This window comes from Octopus sinensis, linkage group LG13 (assembly GCF_006345805.1).
Source record: "Octopus sinensis linkage group LG13, ASM634580v1, whole genome shotgun sequence".
Classification (NCBI taxonomy): Eukaryota; Metazoa; Mollusca; class Cephalopoda; order Octopoda; family Octopodidae; genus Octopus; species Octopus sinensis.
Window position 1 is genome coordinate 56,917,274 of NC_043009.1, and position 14,799 is coordinate 56,932,072.

General features: G+C 38.7%; 1 protein-coding gene across 1 annotated transcript in view; it reads right to left on the bottom strand.

The window, feature by feature from the left end:
• LOC115218309 (ribosome-binding protein 1-like) overlaps positions 1–14,799 on the bottom strand; it is a 68,135-nt gene that overhangs the window by 7,904 nt on the left and 45,432 nt on the right. Inside the window, exons 12-16 of the mRNA XM_036508406.1 lie at positions 12,464–12,490; positions 9,863–9,880; positions 7,800–7,826; positions 5,991–6,023; positions 4,862–4,876 (exon numbers count right to left, since the gene is read on the bottom strand). Of these exons, the coding sequence (XP_036364299.1) occupies positions 4,862–4,876; positions 5,991–6,023; positions 7,800–7,826; positions 9,863–9,880; positions 12,464–12,490 (120 nt within the window). The remainder of the gene's footprint in view (positions 1–4,861; positions 4,877–5,990; positions 6,024–7,799; positions 7,827–9,862; positions 9,881–12,463; positions 12,491–14,799) is intronic.

Sequence of the window (14,799 nt, forward strand, 5' to 3'; positions counted from 1 at the left end):
TATATATTTATATGTACATTTTTGTGTGTATGTCTTTCTTTCTGTTTTTGTCCCCCCCCATCGTCACTTGACAATCAATGTGTTTAGGGCCCCTATCTCAGTGGTTTGGCAAAAGAGATTGTTAGAATAAGTACAAGGCTTACAAAGAATAAGTTCTGGAGTTGATTTCGTTGACATTATTGTATATATATATATTGGCATCCTTTCTGTCTCGGGAGACAATGGAGTTGCGCATGAAGTAGTCTAGTCCAGCTTTTATATTTCATGTCCTGATACATTTCCTGCTGTGGCTGTGTAGTCCTATCCTGGACAAACACTCCCTCTGGCAGGTACCGCAAATGTAGCAAAGACTGTTCTTGGCTGGTTGTAGTGCCATAGTCTCTTGTTTACGTCTCTTCCTTTCTTTCCATTTCTCCTCTCTCTCTCTGTCACTCTTTTGTATTCCCTCTTTTACTGTATGTCGCCATTCTCCACGGTTGCCGGCAACTGCCTCCCAACTGCTAATATTGATGTTGCAGGCCATCATATCCCTTTTGCAAACATCCTTGTAACGTAAGATCGGTCTACCCACAGACCTAGTACCCCTAGCAAGCTCTCCGTAGAGTATGTCCTTGGGGATTCTGCCATCTTTCATACAGCTAACATGCCCAAGCCATCTCATACGTCTTTGTGTGAGGAGTGCAAACATGCTTGGTATTCCTGCTTGCCTGAGGACATCTTTGTTGGGGATATGATTCTGCCATTTGATACGGAGGATTTTTCGGAGGCAGCGCAGGTGAAAGATGTTTAGGCGACGCTCTTGGATGTGTATAGCGTCTGAGTACACATGCCTGGTAGATCTTCATTTTCGTGGTCTTGGTCAGCTTATTGTTGTCCCAAGCCCGTTTGGAGAGTTGGGCCATCGCAGCACTGCCTTGCCAATGCGTATATTGAGCTCAGTGTCAAGGGATAGGTTGTAGGTGACGGTAGAGCCCAGATAGGTAAACTTCTCCACCTCTTGTAATCTGTGGTCTCCAATATGTATGTTTGGGATGTCCGATGTAGCCTGGCCCATGATGTTGGTCTTCTTAAGGCTGATAGCTAAGCCAAAGTCGTTACATGCTTGCTCAAAACAGTTAATGAGCCTTTGGAGGGCTTCTTCTGTGTGTGTTACCAGAGCGGCATCATCAGCAAATAACATCTCCTTGATCAGGACGTTTCTGATTTTGGTCTTGGCACGCAGGTGCAAGAGATTGAACAGTTTCCCGTCACTTCTACTGTGCAGAAACACTCCATCATCTGATGTCTGAAAGGCATGTGAAAGTAAGAGCGAGAAGAAGATGCCAAACAATGTAGGAGCGAGGACACAGCCTTGCTTTACCCCGTTTTTTATTTGGAAGGCGGCTGATGTTGAACCGTTGTGCTGTATGGTGTCTTGGATGTCATCATGGAAAGACTTGATGATCCTCAGCAGCTTTGGTGGACATCCCATTTTTTGGAGCAGGAGGAAGAGGCCTGTTCTGCTTACCGAGTCAAAAGCCTTTGTTAGATCAATGAAGGCCATATATAATGGCATTTTCTGCTCTCTGGACTTCTCCTGAAGTTGGCGTATGGAGAATATCATATCGATAGTTGATCTGCTTCTTCTAAAGCCACACTGCGATTCCGGATAGATTCGAGAAGCAAGTAGTTGTAGCCTGGCCAGGATAACGCGGGCAAAGGTCTTTCCAACAGTGCTTAGAAGGGATATACCACGGTAATTGTTACAATCACCACGGTCACCTTTGTTTTTGTAAAGCGTAATGATGTTGGCATCCCGCATATCCTGAGGGACTGTACCCTCTTCCCAGCACTGACACAGAAGCTCATGAAGGTGCCGAAGCAGGATGGTGTTTTTGCCGGCTTTGATGATCTCTGAGGGGATGCCGTCTTTTCCCGGAGCCTTATTTCTTGCTAGGGAGTCAACAGCCTTGGTGAGCTCTGCTATAGATGGTGGACTGTCAAGTTCGCAAATGACTGGCAAGATCTTGACACTCTCGACTGCAGCCTCAGACACTGTGGTCTCCCGTGAGTAGAGATCCTGGTAGTGCTCCACCCATCTATCCATTTGCTTGCCTTGATCCCTGATGAAATCTCCAGTAGTTGATTTCAGAGGGGCTGACTTGGTTGCGGATGGACCGAGGGCCTTCTTCAAACCGGCATACATCCCACGGGTGTCGCCCCTGTCAGCAGCTGACTGGATACTCTGACAGATTTCCTGCCAATACCTATTTGCACAGCGTCTGGCTGTCAGTTGGGTTTTATTTCGTGCCTTTCTGAGTTCTTCAAGTGACTTTGTAGAAGAGTCACTCTTGTATTGCACCAGAGCTGCATGCTTTGCTTCGATAACTGGCTCCAGCTCTGAGAGCCCAGCATTGAACCAATCTGGGTTTTGCCTTTCTCTCATGCCGAAAGTATCCAATGATGTCGTATACAAGGCTTCCCTGATATAGTCCCACCTACTTTCAGCAGAGGAGGTTGGGCAGCTACTGAGGGCAACCTTGATAGAAGCAGCAAAACATTTTCGCAGTGTAGGGTCCGAGGTTTTGGCGGTGTTGATGCGTGGTCAGCCCACTTTCTTGGAGCGATGGACTTTTTTAGGCAGAATCCTCACCCTGCTTCAAATTAGTGAGTGGTCTGTGTCACAATCCGCGCTGTGGTAACTGCGGGTCAATAGAGTAGAATTCAGAAAGGATCTCCGTGTAATGATGAGATCCAGCTGATGCCAGTGGTGAGATCTTGGATGTCTCCAGGATGCCTTGTGGGATGGCTTGTTGGTAAAGAATGTGTTTGTGATGCACAGGTTGTGGTATGTGCAGAATTCGAGTAGTCTCTGACCATTGTCATTCATGTTGCCAATACCAAAGTGTCCAACACAAATGAGCCACGAATCATGGTCAGATCCCATGCGAGCGTTAAAATCCCCTAGAAGGTAGATATTTTCAGTCGTTGGTATATTTTCTATGACACAGTTGAGATCTTTGTAGAACTGGTCCTTGGTCTCCTCTGAGCTGTAGAGAGTGGGAGCATAGATGCTGAGTAGATGTACTGAGCCAGAAGAAGTCGAGAGGCACAGTGAGAGGATACGCTCAGTGCCTCCCGATGGTGGTTCTATTGAGGAGAGTAGTGAATTTCTCACTGCAAAGCCAACGCCATGTTGACGAGGTTCTTCTGGATCTCTTCCCTGCCAAAAGAAGGTGAAATCCTGCTCTTTGAGTTTGCTGTTTGAGGGAAGTCTTGTCTCCTGCAGCCCAGCAATATCTATGTTGAGCCTCTTTAGTTCACGGTCAATGATGGCCGTTTTCCTTGTGTCTTCAATTCTGAGAAGATCATCAGATATTCCAGGACACATGGTCCTGACATTCCAGCTTGCCAACCGCAGAACTGGTGTTTTCTTGACTTTTAGTTGCTTGCCTGGTGCAGAGGTTGCAGGCCGCTTTTCGAGTCATACTCTTAGCTCCAAACACCCAATGGAGCAGGCGGCTTGTGGCGGGTCAGCACCTTATTAACTGGGGGCTGCCCAGCTTGAGGTGGGCAGTAGCTAACCAATAGGACACGGAAGTCCCTCCCACCGTCAGAGGTAACCCGTAGCGCCCATATTTTACGCCAATCTGAATGGACTTATCACTCGTGACTGTTACCTCCCGTGTTGTTTCTGCAGCTTTCTACAGCAGCACTGAAGTGTCCTCTCCAGTTTTGTGCAGGCCTGGGCTATAGGTAAGAAAGTCCTGGGTAGTCCAATCGTCAGGTTTCCTCTCTCGACCTTGCTGATGTAGTCCAGTGGAGTGCAGTGCATTACGTTTGGCACAGCTTGGTTGCAGGAGCTAAACCCTCTATTATTATTATTATTATTATTATTATTATTATTATTATCATTATTATTATTATTATTATCATTATTATTATTATTGTTGTTGTTATTATTATTATTACTATTATTATTGTTATCATCATCATTACTCTGTTTTTATTCATTTCTACCATTTTTTTGTCCATTTATTTATTAATTTAGTTGACCCTGTCCCTTCTTTTCATTTGATATAGTTTCATCTCTTTCAAGCTTTCTCTGCTCTCTTATCTACACAACCAATCCATTTTCTGCCCCCTGCTCTTTCTCTCTCATCCATTTCCCACTTTATTGATATTTTACTCCTTCTGGTTACATCCTCTCCACATTTAGTAGGCAACTTAGACTGCCCCAACCAGATATCTCTCATTTTGCACATATTTTGAAATATCTTAACTGAAGAAGATTTTGCATGAGAAATTGTTTTCTGTCAATTGTGCAGTGATCTGAAACATGCATATTAAATGCATTCAGAATATCATTACTTGGTTTTATTTCATCAATGCATATTATATATGAACACATAAACCAAAAAGCTACTTACAAAAGACTATATAGAGTCAAAAAGGAATGCAAGTAAAGCACAATATGATGAAGACAAGCAAGCCGAAACTTCAGTCTGCCATTTCCTTGTAAATGGTACTATACATAACATGGAATAAAAACGCATATTAATGTGTGTGTGTGTGTGTGTGTGTGTGTGTGTGTGTTGTGTGTGTGTGTGTGTCTGTGTCTGTGTCTGTGTGTGTGTGAGTCTGTGTGTATGTGTGTGTGTCTGTGTGTGTGTGTGTGGTGTGTGTGTGTGTGTGTGTGTGTGTGTGTGAGTGTGTGTGTGATAGGAAGAATTGATAATGTATACATACTCATGCAAAGATATACAAATATTAACACACATATACTTACAAAAAACATACAATGCTAACAAAAATACACACATAATAACGATGTACAGTCACAACACATAACATGCATAATATGGAATAAGTTGAAACTTACCTAGAGAGCGTAAAGCTAAAAAATAAAAACAAACAATTTAATAATATTTTTAACTGATATCAACACACACACACACGCACAGACAATCAAAAATGGGCGTGCAATTACAATATGTAAGATAATTTTTGTCCTTCAGTAGTAACTGTTATTTCTTATTTGCTTACTACTAGAAATTATGAAAAATGGCTAATATTTACTTCAAGCTTTGCTTTTGTTACTTTTATTCAAACCTCTGAAAACCAGTCGCAACACATGGCTCTGATGCTCCCCCACCATTCCTGCTCATGATCAGAGAGATACACATATTGGAAGTCATTATGGAACATTCTCAAGTGGTTAAGGTCAAGCAACTAACAAGCAAATATTTGGTATGAAAGAGAATATTTTCTATAACAATGTCTCTTCTCCAGCAAATCACCACCTGAATCTGTCTGAAGTATAATTGGATATCGGTCAGTCTCAAAGCATTGATGTCAAAGTCGCAAAAGCAAAGTTTGAAGGGAATAGCAGCCAGTTCCTTTGATTTCTAGATAGAAGCAAACTGAAAATAACACTTACTGACCAAAGGCAACAAAAAAAATTGTTACACAATGTTATATATACAAGCAAATTGCACTAAAAAAATTGTATGAATGCAGGTAATTAAAGAAACATAATAAACAAATTACATACAGAACAGAGGGAATTGAGAATGTAAAGACTATGACCCACATCTAAGGACTGAAGCACATGCATCAAATATGATCTACACATGAAGCTTGTGATTCACATGTGAAGACTCCAATCCAGATTGGAAGAATGTGATCCACCATGTCAGAAGAATGTGGTCTACAATTTAAACCATTGCTATCACAATAAAAGCTGGAAGATATCATAGATTCTGGACATGTGTCACTAAACAAGCCTTTACACAGTTTCTCATCTTGCTACAGATACTAACCAAATATCCCTATTATGATATAGCACCAATTAAAAAAAATTAGACAAAGCATTCGATTTCAAAATAATATGTGACGATAAAAGAGAGAATTGCAAAGGCTTCATTGTCTTTGACCATAAATGTATGTCATTAGAACTTAATCACAGCCAAACAACAACAAAGAGAACATGAGAAAAGAAACATTCATACCAGTTAGGGTCCTCTCAATGTCATCTGAAACACCTAAACAAAAGAAAAATATTAATTAGGAAATGAAAATATAGTCTGTGCAATAGCATATTAAAGGGTGTGTGTGTGTGTGTGTGTGTGTGTGTGTGCAAATGTATGCTAGTACCACCTGAATGGCACTTGTGCCGGTGGCACATTGAAAGCATCATGTGAGGATGGTCGATGCCTATACTGCCTCACAGGTTCCTATGCTGGTGGTGTGTAAAATGCACCATTCAAGCGTTGTCAATGCCAGTGCCACCTGACTGGCTCCTGTGCTGGTGGAATGTAAAAAGCACCCACAATACTCTCAGAGTGGTGGCATTAGGAAGGGCATCCAGCTGTAAAAGCCTTGCCAGATCAGACTGCAGCATGGTGCAGCCTCCTGGCTTGCTAGCCTCAGTCACACCATCCAACCCATGTCAGCATGAAAAGTGGATGTTAAATAATGATGATGATGATGATGATGATGATGACTATGACGAGATATGCGTATGAAACTCTGTATGCATAAATTTCATTCGTACATTAACTGTGTCTTTTAACATACGACAGGATTGTCATGAATGGAGTGCTTGTAACCATAAATCTATATTCTCATCAAATCATATTATTCTGTGACCCTGAATTTGGAAACTTGTCGTAGTTGCATTTAATGAGTACAAGCTAAATAACCCGTAATACTACTCCCCACTACCACCACTTCTGTTTCGAAATGTGAGGAATTTAAACCCCACACATCAAGGTATCGTACTTTGAGTCACATAGAAATAGAAGCTAAGACAGAGTCTTCCGGTGAGCAGTCAAGGGTATTTTCCACTACCGCTGACTCTGATACTACCACAAGCCCCATAATTCAGTCAGATACTAGAGCCAAACATCTCATCACACCCCAATCAGGTACTACAGATCATTACTGGCAACTACCTCTCCTCCTAAACACAAGTATAATTTCAAACCTGGGAAAATATATCCCTTGAATGGAAATTGTGACCAAGCTAATGTACTGTATGAGTGTTTGGTACCTTTCTGGTTCTATCACTAGATCTTAAACCAGATTGATTACTAATCCTGTGAACCTCAGAATCTCAACCCATAGACACGCTCCTTGTAATGATAGTCTGAAATCCAATATCTTCTTAGCTGAACATTTTCACTCACTCAATTCCGAAATGCTTGGTTCAGGCCAAGGCCCAACCTTCTAGTGGTAGCAAGATATTTTGCAAACTGCATCTTCTTGAAGTTCTGTTTGTGGAATAATTGTAACAGACTAACTATCAGTTAGCACATAAAAAGCATCATTCAAGTGTGGTCGATGCCAGTGTCCCTGGACTGGCTCCCATGCTGATGACACATAAAAAGCATCATGTGAGTATGGTCGATGACAATGCCACCTGAGTGGATCCCATGCTAGTAGAATATAAAAAGGACCCACAACACTCTCAGAGTGGTTGACATTAGGAAGGGCATCCAGCTGTAAGAACTTTGCCAGATCAGACTGGAACCTGGTGCAGCCTCCAAGTTTACCAGTCCTCAGTCGAACCATCCAACCCATGCCAGCATGAAAAGTGGCCATTGAATAATGATGATGATGATGACGATGACGAGATATGCGTATGAAACTATGTATGCATAAATTTCATTCCTACATAAAATGTGTCTCTTAACATACGATAGGATTGTCATGAATGGAGTGCTTTTAACCATAAATCTATTTGATTAGGGCAGACTTGCAACAAAAAAACAAACAGAACATGGTAACAGGATAATAATATTAAAATAAATTCATACCGGGTGAATGAAGCTTTTTCTCTTCATCTGCAAAAACGAGAAAAATATTAGAAAATGAAAATATAATCGTGTAATCAGTTCTAATGAAGGGACGAGGGATAAGAATGAATACATATATGTTCATAGATACAGATTTTGGTGTGTGCAAAAGCATATGAAAGTGTCAGTTTTCATGTAAATGTATGTATATACATGTGTACAAATGTGTATGAATCTATGTATGTGTACCTGTCATAAATATATACATACATGTATATATACATATATACTCATATGTACATGAATGTCTATATGCATGCATATAAGTGCATCTGTAAGACAACCTCCCAAGGACTAACTGCATTTGATACATCTGCTAAATCTCATAAGTGTGGAAATAATTAGCCATCCATAAAGGCAATAGTAACTATAATCTAAGATCAAATGATACAAAAAAACAGGGAGGTAGTGGTGACACCCAGAATGCTGAGCTTCCAACAACAGATCAAATCCCAGGGGAATGGGAAGTCATAGGAATACAAACACCAGCAAATCTAGGAAGAATCAAGTAGGTTGGTGTAACCCTCCCTTTGCTAATAACATAAAACATCCTATAACAAGGACCTTTAATAACCTGTCAGAGAAAAAACATCTCCCTTCAACATAGGTATTACATAATCTTTGATAGAAACCATCAAATCATATTATTCTATGATCCTGAATTTGGAAACTTGTCGTAGTTGCATTTAATAAGCTCTAATGACTCTTACTACTACTCCCCACTACCACCACCACTTCCGTTTCCAAATGTGAGGAATTTAAACCCCAAACTGCAAGGTATCTTACTTTGAATCACATAGAAATAGAAGCTAGGACTGAATCTTTGAGTTGGGCAATCAAGAATATTTCCCACTACCGCTGACTCTGATACTACCACAAGCCCCATAATTGAGCCAGATACTAGAGCCAAACATCTCATCACACCCCAATCAGGTACTACAGATAATTACAGACAACTACCTCTCCTCCTAAACACAAGTATAATTTCAAACCTGGGAAAATCTATCCTTTGAATGGAAATTGTGACCAAACTAATGTGCTGTATAAGTTTTTAGCACCTTCTGGTTCTATCACTAGATCTTACATCAGATTGATTACTAATCCTGTGAAGCTCAAAATCACAACCCATAGACATATTCCTTGTAATGATAATCTGAAATCCAATATCTTCTTAGCTGAACATTTTCACTCACTCAATTCCGAAATTGTCAGTTCTGGCCAAAGCCCAACCTTCTAGTGGTAGCGAGATATTTTGCAAACTGCGTCTTCTTGAATTTCTGTTTGTGGAATAATTGTAACAGACTAACTGTCTATTAATGTAAGTATATATTAAGATTTACATTCAAGAACTTTACGAGAAAGAATATAAAACCTACTTTATTGCATCTCAACTTGTTCAAATTCATTCCTTGTTTTATTGCAACTTACATGGTGCCTTTGTTTAGTTTCCATTGTAAATTACATAAATTATCTTGCATTTCTTCATCAGCTTATGATTGAAAGTAAGAGTGATTATACAAAGAAACAAGTGTGCATGTTACACTGGGAGCACATACATGAAAAACATTTGAATCCCTATTTTGTGTATCAGTATGTATGTGTGTGCAGGAATACTACACAGTTGTGCATACGTATGTGTATTAAAGGCAATCATCCGAAAGTTGGCAAGAGTATCCATATAAGCATACAAAATTATTTCATATATGTATGAGCTTGCACATATTGGTGCTTGCAAATGAGCATGCATGCACATATCTATGCATGTTCATGAATAAATGCATGTGTGTGTGTGTGTGTGTGTGTGTGAATGTTAGGGCAAGTTGATAATGGATACATACTCATACAAGATATAAAAATATTTACATCAAAGATACTCACAACAAACAACACAAATACATATTCTCACAATATACAAACACCAGAAACATATATCACCAGCAATACAAATACACACACAATCACAATGAACTCAGTCACAACACTTAAACATGCATTAACACTTAAAGAAATAAATCAAAACTTACACAAGACACTGGCTGTAACTAAAAAATAAAAACAAAAAAAAAATTAATTAGACTTTCAATTAATAAGTTTCACACACACACAAACACAGGGAAATGGGCATGCAGTTAGATTTGGTAAAATAATTTTTGTCCTTCAGTAGTAACTGTTATTTCTTATTTGCTTACTACTAGAAATTATGAAAAATGGCTAATATTTACTTCAAGCTTTGCTTTTGTTATTTTTATTCAAACCTCTGAAACCCACTCTCAACACATGGCTCTGATGCTCCCCCACTATTCCTGCTCATGATCAGAGAGATACGCATATTGGAAGCCATTATGGAACATTCTCAAGTGGTTAAGGTCAAACAACTAACAAGCAAATATTTGGTATGAAAGAGAATATTTTCTATAACAATGTCTCTTCTCCAGCAACTCACCACTGAATCTGCCTGAAGTATAATTGGATATCGGTCAGTGTCAAAGCATTGATGTCAAAGTCACAAAAGTAAAGTTTAAAAGTAGTAATAGTGACTTCATTTGATTTCTAGATAGAAGCAAATGGGAAATAACACTTACTGACCATAGACAACAACAAAAAAAAATTGTTACACAGTGTTATGTATACAAGCAAATTGCACTAAAAAAATTGTATGAATGCAGGTAATTAAAAAAACATAATAAACATATTACATAGAGAACAGAGGGAATTGAGAATGTAAAGACTATGACCCACATCTAAGGACTGAAGGACATGCATCAAATATGATCTACACATGAAGCTTGTGATTCATATATGAAGACTCCAATCCAGATTGGAAGAATGTGATCCACCACGTCAGAAGAATGTGGTCTAAACCTGAGGAATGTGACCCACATCGGAAGAATGTGATACAGACCCAAATAATGTGATCTGTGTTGGAAGGTTGTAGTCCAAATCTGAAGCTGAATATAATACAGAGAGACAATCTGTAACTTACAAGGGCAAGCTGGAGCACTTGTAAGTAAAGAAGAAAACAAGACACATACTATCTCAATAAAATAAGGTGGATATATAACAAAATATAGTAATTTCAGAATATTCAGAGGAGTAGTGAAAACATATTTCAAATGATATTTGAAATGAGAAGTTAAATATCATTGACATTTGAAGTAGATGAATGTGTTTAATGTTAAATTCCACATAGGCTCTGGTTCAGTACACCTATGATTAAAGCTCTTGTCTTTGAAAACATCAGGTCTACATTATCCAGTATGGCCTTCCTTTCCCAAGACAACTGAATGTAATGTCCAACAGATTTCACTGCCATTTTTAGCAGGTCAGTCAACAACAAAAATCCTGCCCTGTTCCCTCCTACATAAATATTAGGTGAAACACAGTTCATTCCTTCAGACTAAATGGAAACTAAATATATTCTAAAACTTGTTGGGTTGTCATGTAAATTGTAGAGGTTTTAACCTTAATCCTCTCCTACATTCTTAAAAGAGAGAAGACACATTGAGTAATGTAGCCCAGAGTATCCAATGTCTAAGATGATTAAACATCATCATCATCATTGTTATTAAAGTCTGCCTTTAATGCTAGCATGGGTAATACTGATGCTCAGGTAAATTTAATAAAAGAAAGCCAAAATTTAATGTTTAAACCATTGCTATCACAACAAAAGCTGGAATATATCATAGATTCTTGATATGTGTCACTTAACAAGCCTTTACACAGTTTCTCATCTTGCTAGAGATACTAACCAAATAGCCCTATACACTACCATCTAAAAAAAAGTGACAAAGCATTCAGTTCCAAAATAAGGTATGAAGATAAAAGAGAGAATTGCAAAGGCTTCAGTGTCTTTGACCATAAATCTATGTCATTAGAATTTACTCACAGCCAAACAACAACAAAGAGAACATGAGAAAGGGTTATAATAAGAAAAGAAACATTCATACCAGTTACAGGGCTCACATAATCTTAAAAACCAAAACAAAAGAAAAAAATTAATTAGGAAATGAAAATATAATCTGTGCAACAGCATATTAAAGTGTGTTTGTTTGTGAATGTAACATTATGCCAGTGACACCTGATTCATGCTCATGCAGGTGGCACAATAAAAGCATCATTTGAGTGTGGTTGACGCCCGTGTCTCTTAACTGGCTCCCATGCTGGTGGCATGCAAAAAACAACATTCAAGCATGTTCATTGCCAGAGCCACCTGACTGGCCCCCATGCTGGTGGAATATAAAAAGCATCCATAATACTCTCAAATCGGTTGGTGTTAGGAAGGGCATCCAGCCGGAAAAACCTTGCCAGATCAGATTGCAGCCTCGTGCAGCCTTCTGGCTTGATAGTACTCAGTTAAACCATGCAACCCATGCCAACATGGAAAGTGGACGTTAAATGATTATGATGTTGATGATGATGATGATGACGACGACGACAACAAGATATGCGTATGAAACTTTGTATGCATAAATTTCATTCCTACATAAATTGTGTCTTTTAACATACAACAGGATTGTCATGAATGGAGTGCTTGTAACCATAAATCTATTTGATTAGGGCAGACTTGCAACAAAAAAACAAACAGAACATGGTAACAGGATAATAATATTAAAATAAATTCATACCGGGTGGAGGAAGCTTTTTCCCATTATCTGCAAAAACGAAAAAAATATTAGAAAATGAAAATATAATCATGTAATCATGTGAGGATGGTTGATGCCTATACTGCCTCACAGGTTCCTATGCTGGTGGTGTGTAAAATGCACCATTCAAGCGTTGTCAATGCCAGTGCCACCTGACTGGCTCCTGTGCTGGTGGAATGTAAAAAGCACCCACAACACTATCAGAGTGGCTGGCATTAGGAAGGGCATCCAGCTGTAAAAACCTTGCCAGATCAGACTGCAGCATGGTGCAGCCTCCTGGCTTGCTAGCCTCAGTCACACCATCCAACCCATGTCAGCATGAAAAGTGGATGTTAAATAATGATGATGATGATGATGATGATGATGACGATGACGAGATATGCGTATGAAACTATGTATGCATAAATTTCATTCCTACATAAAATGTGTCTCTTAACATACGATAGGATTGTCATGAATGGAGTGCTTTTAACCATAAATCTATTTGATTAGGGCAGACTTGCAACAAAATAACAAAGAGAACATGGTAACGGGATAATAATATTAAAATAAATTCATTCCGGATGAAGGAGGCTTTTCCTCTTCATCTGCAAAAATGAGAAAAATATTAGAAAATGAAAATATAATCGTGTAATCAGTTCTAATGAAGGGACGAGGGATAAGAATGAATACATATATGTTCATATATACGGATTTTGGTATGTGCAAAAGCATATGAAAGTGTCAGTCTGCATGTAAATGTATGTATATACCTGTGTACAAATGTGTATGAATCTATGTATGTGTACCTATCATAAATATATACATATATGTATACAAATATATATACACATATTTATATGAATGTCTATATGTATGCATATAAGTGCATCTGTAAGACAACCTCCCAAGGGGAGTGGGAAGTCATAGGAATACAAACACCAGCAAATCTAGGAAGCATCAAATATGTTGGTGTAACCCTCCCTTTGCTAATAACACAATAGATCCTATGACAAGAATCTTTAATAACCTATCAGAGAAAAACATCTCCCTTCAACATAGGTATTACATAATCTTTGATAGAAAACCATCAAATCGTTTATTGTGTGACCCTGAATTTGGAAACTTGTCGTAGTTGCATTTAATAAGTACAAGCTAAATAAGTCGTAATGCAACTCCACACTACCACCACTTTTGTTTGCAAATGTGAGGAAATTAAACCCCAATCTTCAAGGTATCATACTTTGAGTCACATAGAAATAGAAGCTAAGACTGTGTCTTCCGGTGAGCAGTCAAGGGTATTTTCCACTACCGCTGACTCTGATGCTACCACAAGCCCCATAATTGAGCCAGATACTAGAGCCAAACATCTCATCACACCCCAATCAGGTACTACAGATCATTACTGGCAACTACATCTCCTCCAAAACAAAAGTATAATTTTCAACCTGGGAAAATCTATCCTTTGAATGGAAATTGTGACCAAACTAAGGTACTGTATGAGAGTTTGGTACCTTCTGGTTCTACCACTAGATCTTAAACCAGATTGATTACTAATCCTGTGAAGCTCAAAATCACAACCCATAGACATGCTCCTTGTAATGATAGTCTAAAATCCAATATCTTCTTAGCTGAATATTTTCACTCATTCAATTCCGAAATGGTCGGCTCTGGCAAAAATTCTCATCATTCTATCAGAAACCTTGCTGTAGATGTACGTGTTTAATGTTAAATTTCGCATTGACCCTGTACTATGATATTGGATTCATAAGGCTATAACAGTAGTTTTCTATTATATTTTGCATAATATATATTCTGTCTTTCTACAATTATTTCATTATCATCATTGTTATTTTTTTTATTTACCCATTACTTGCTATTGTACATTATCTTATTTTATTATCTTATTTTATTTCATTTTACTTTTCTTCATTCCATTATACTTTTTCTAACAATGATTGGTGTTCATTAAAGATTTCCCTTGACCCACTTTCCAAGGATCAAGATAAGCAAAACGTGGCATAATTAATAATCCTTCTCTACACAGCAATCACTAATGGTGACACACTTCTCCCATTGCTTAATGCAGCTGTGAAGATCTCATCCGTAGAAGTCAGTAGGTTGTGTCTGGAGCCAAGACTTTAGCTCAAATATAAGTTCTTCATCATTCAAAAAGTGCTTCCCCTTCAAAAAAGACTTCATGGTTGGAAAGAGGTGGACATTGGATGGTGTGAGATTGGGAGAGCAAGAGAGATGAGGGAGAATTTTATAGCCACAGGGGAATACTTTCATCCGGGCAATGTGCACATTGTGATCTGAGGTGTTGTCTTAGAGGAGGC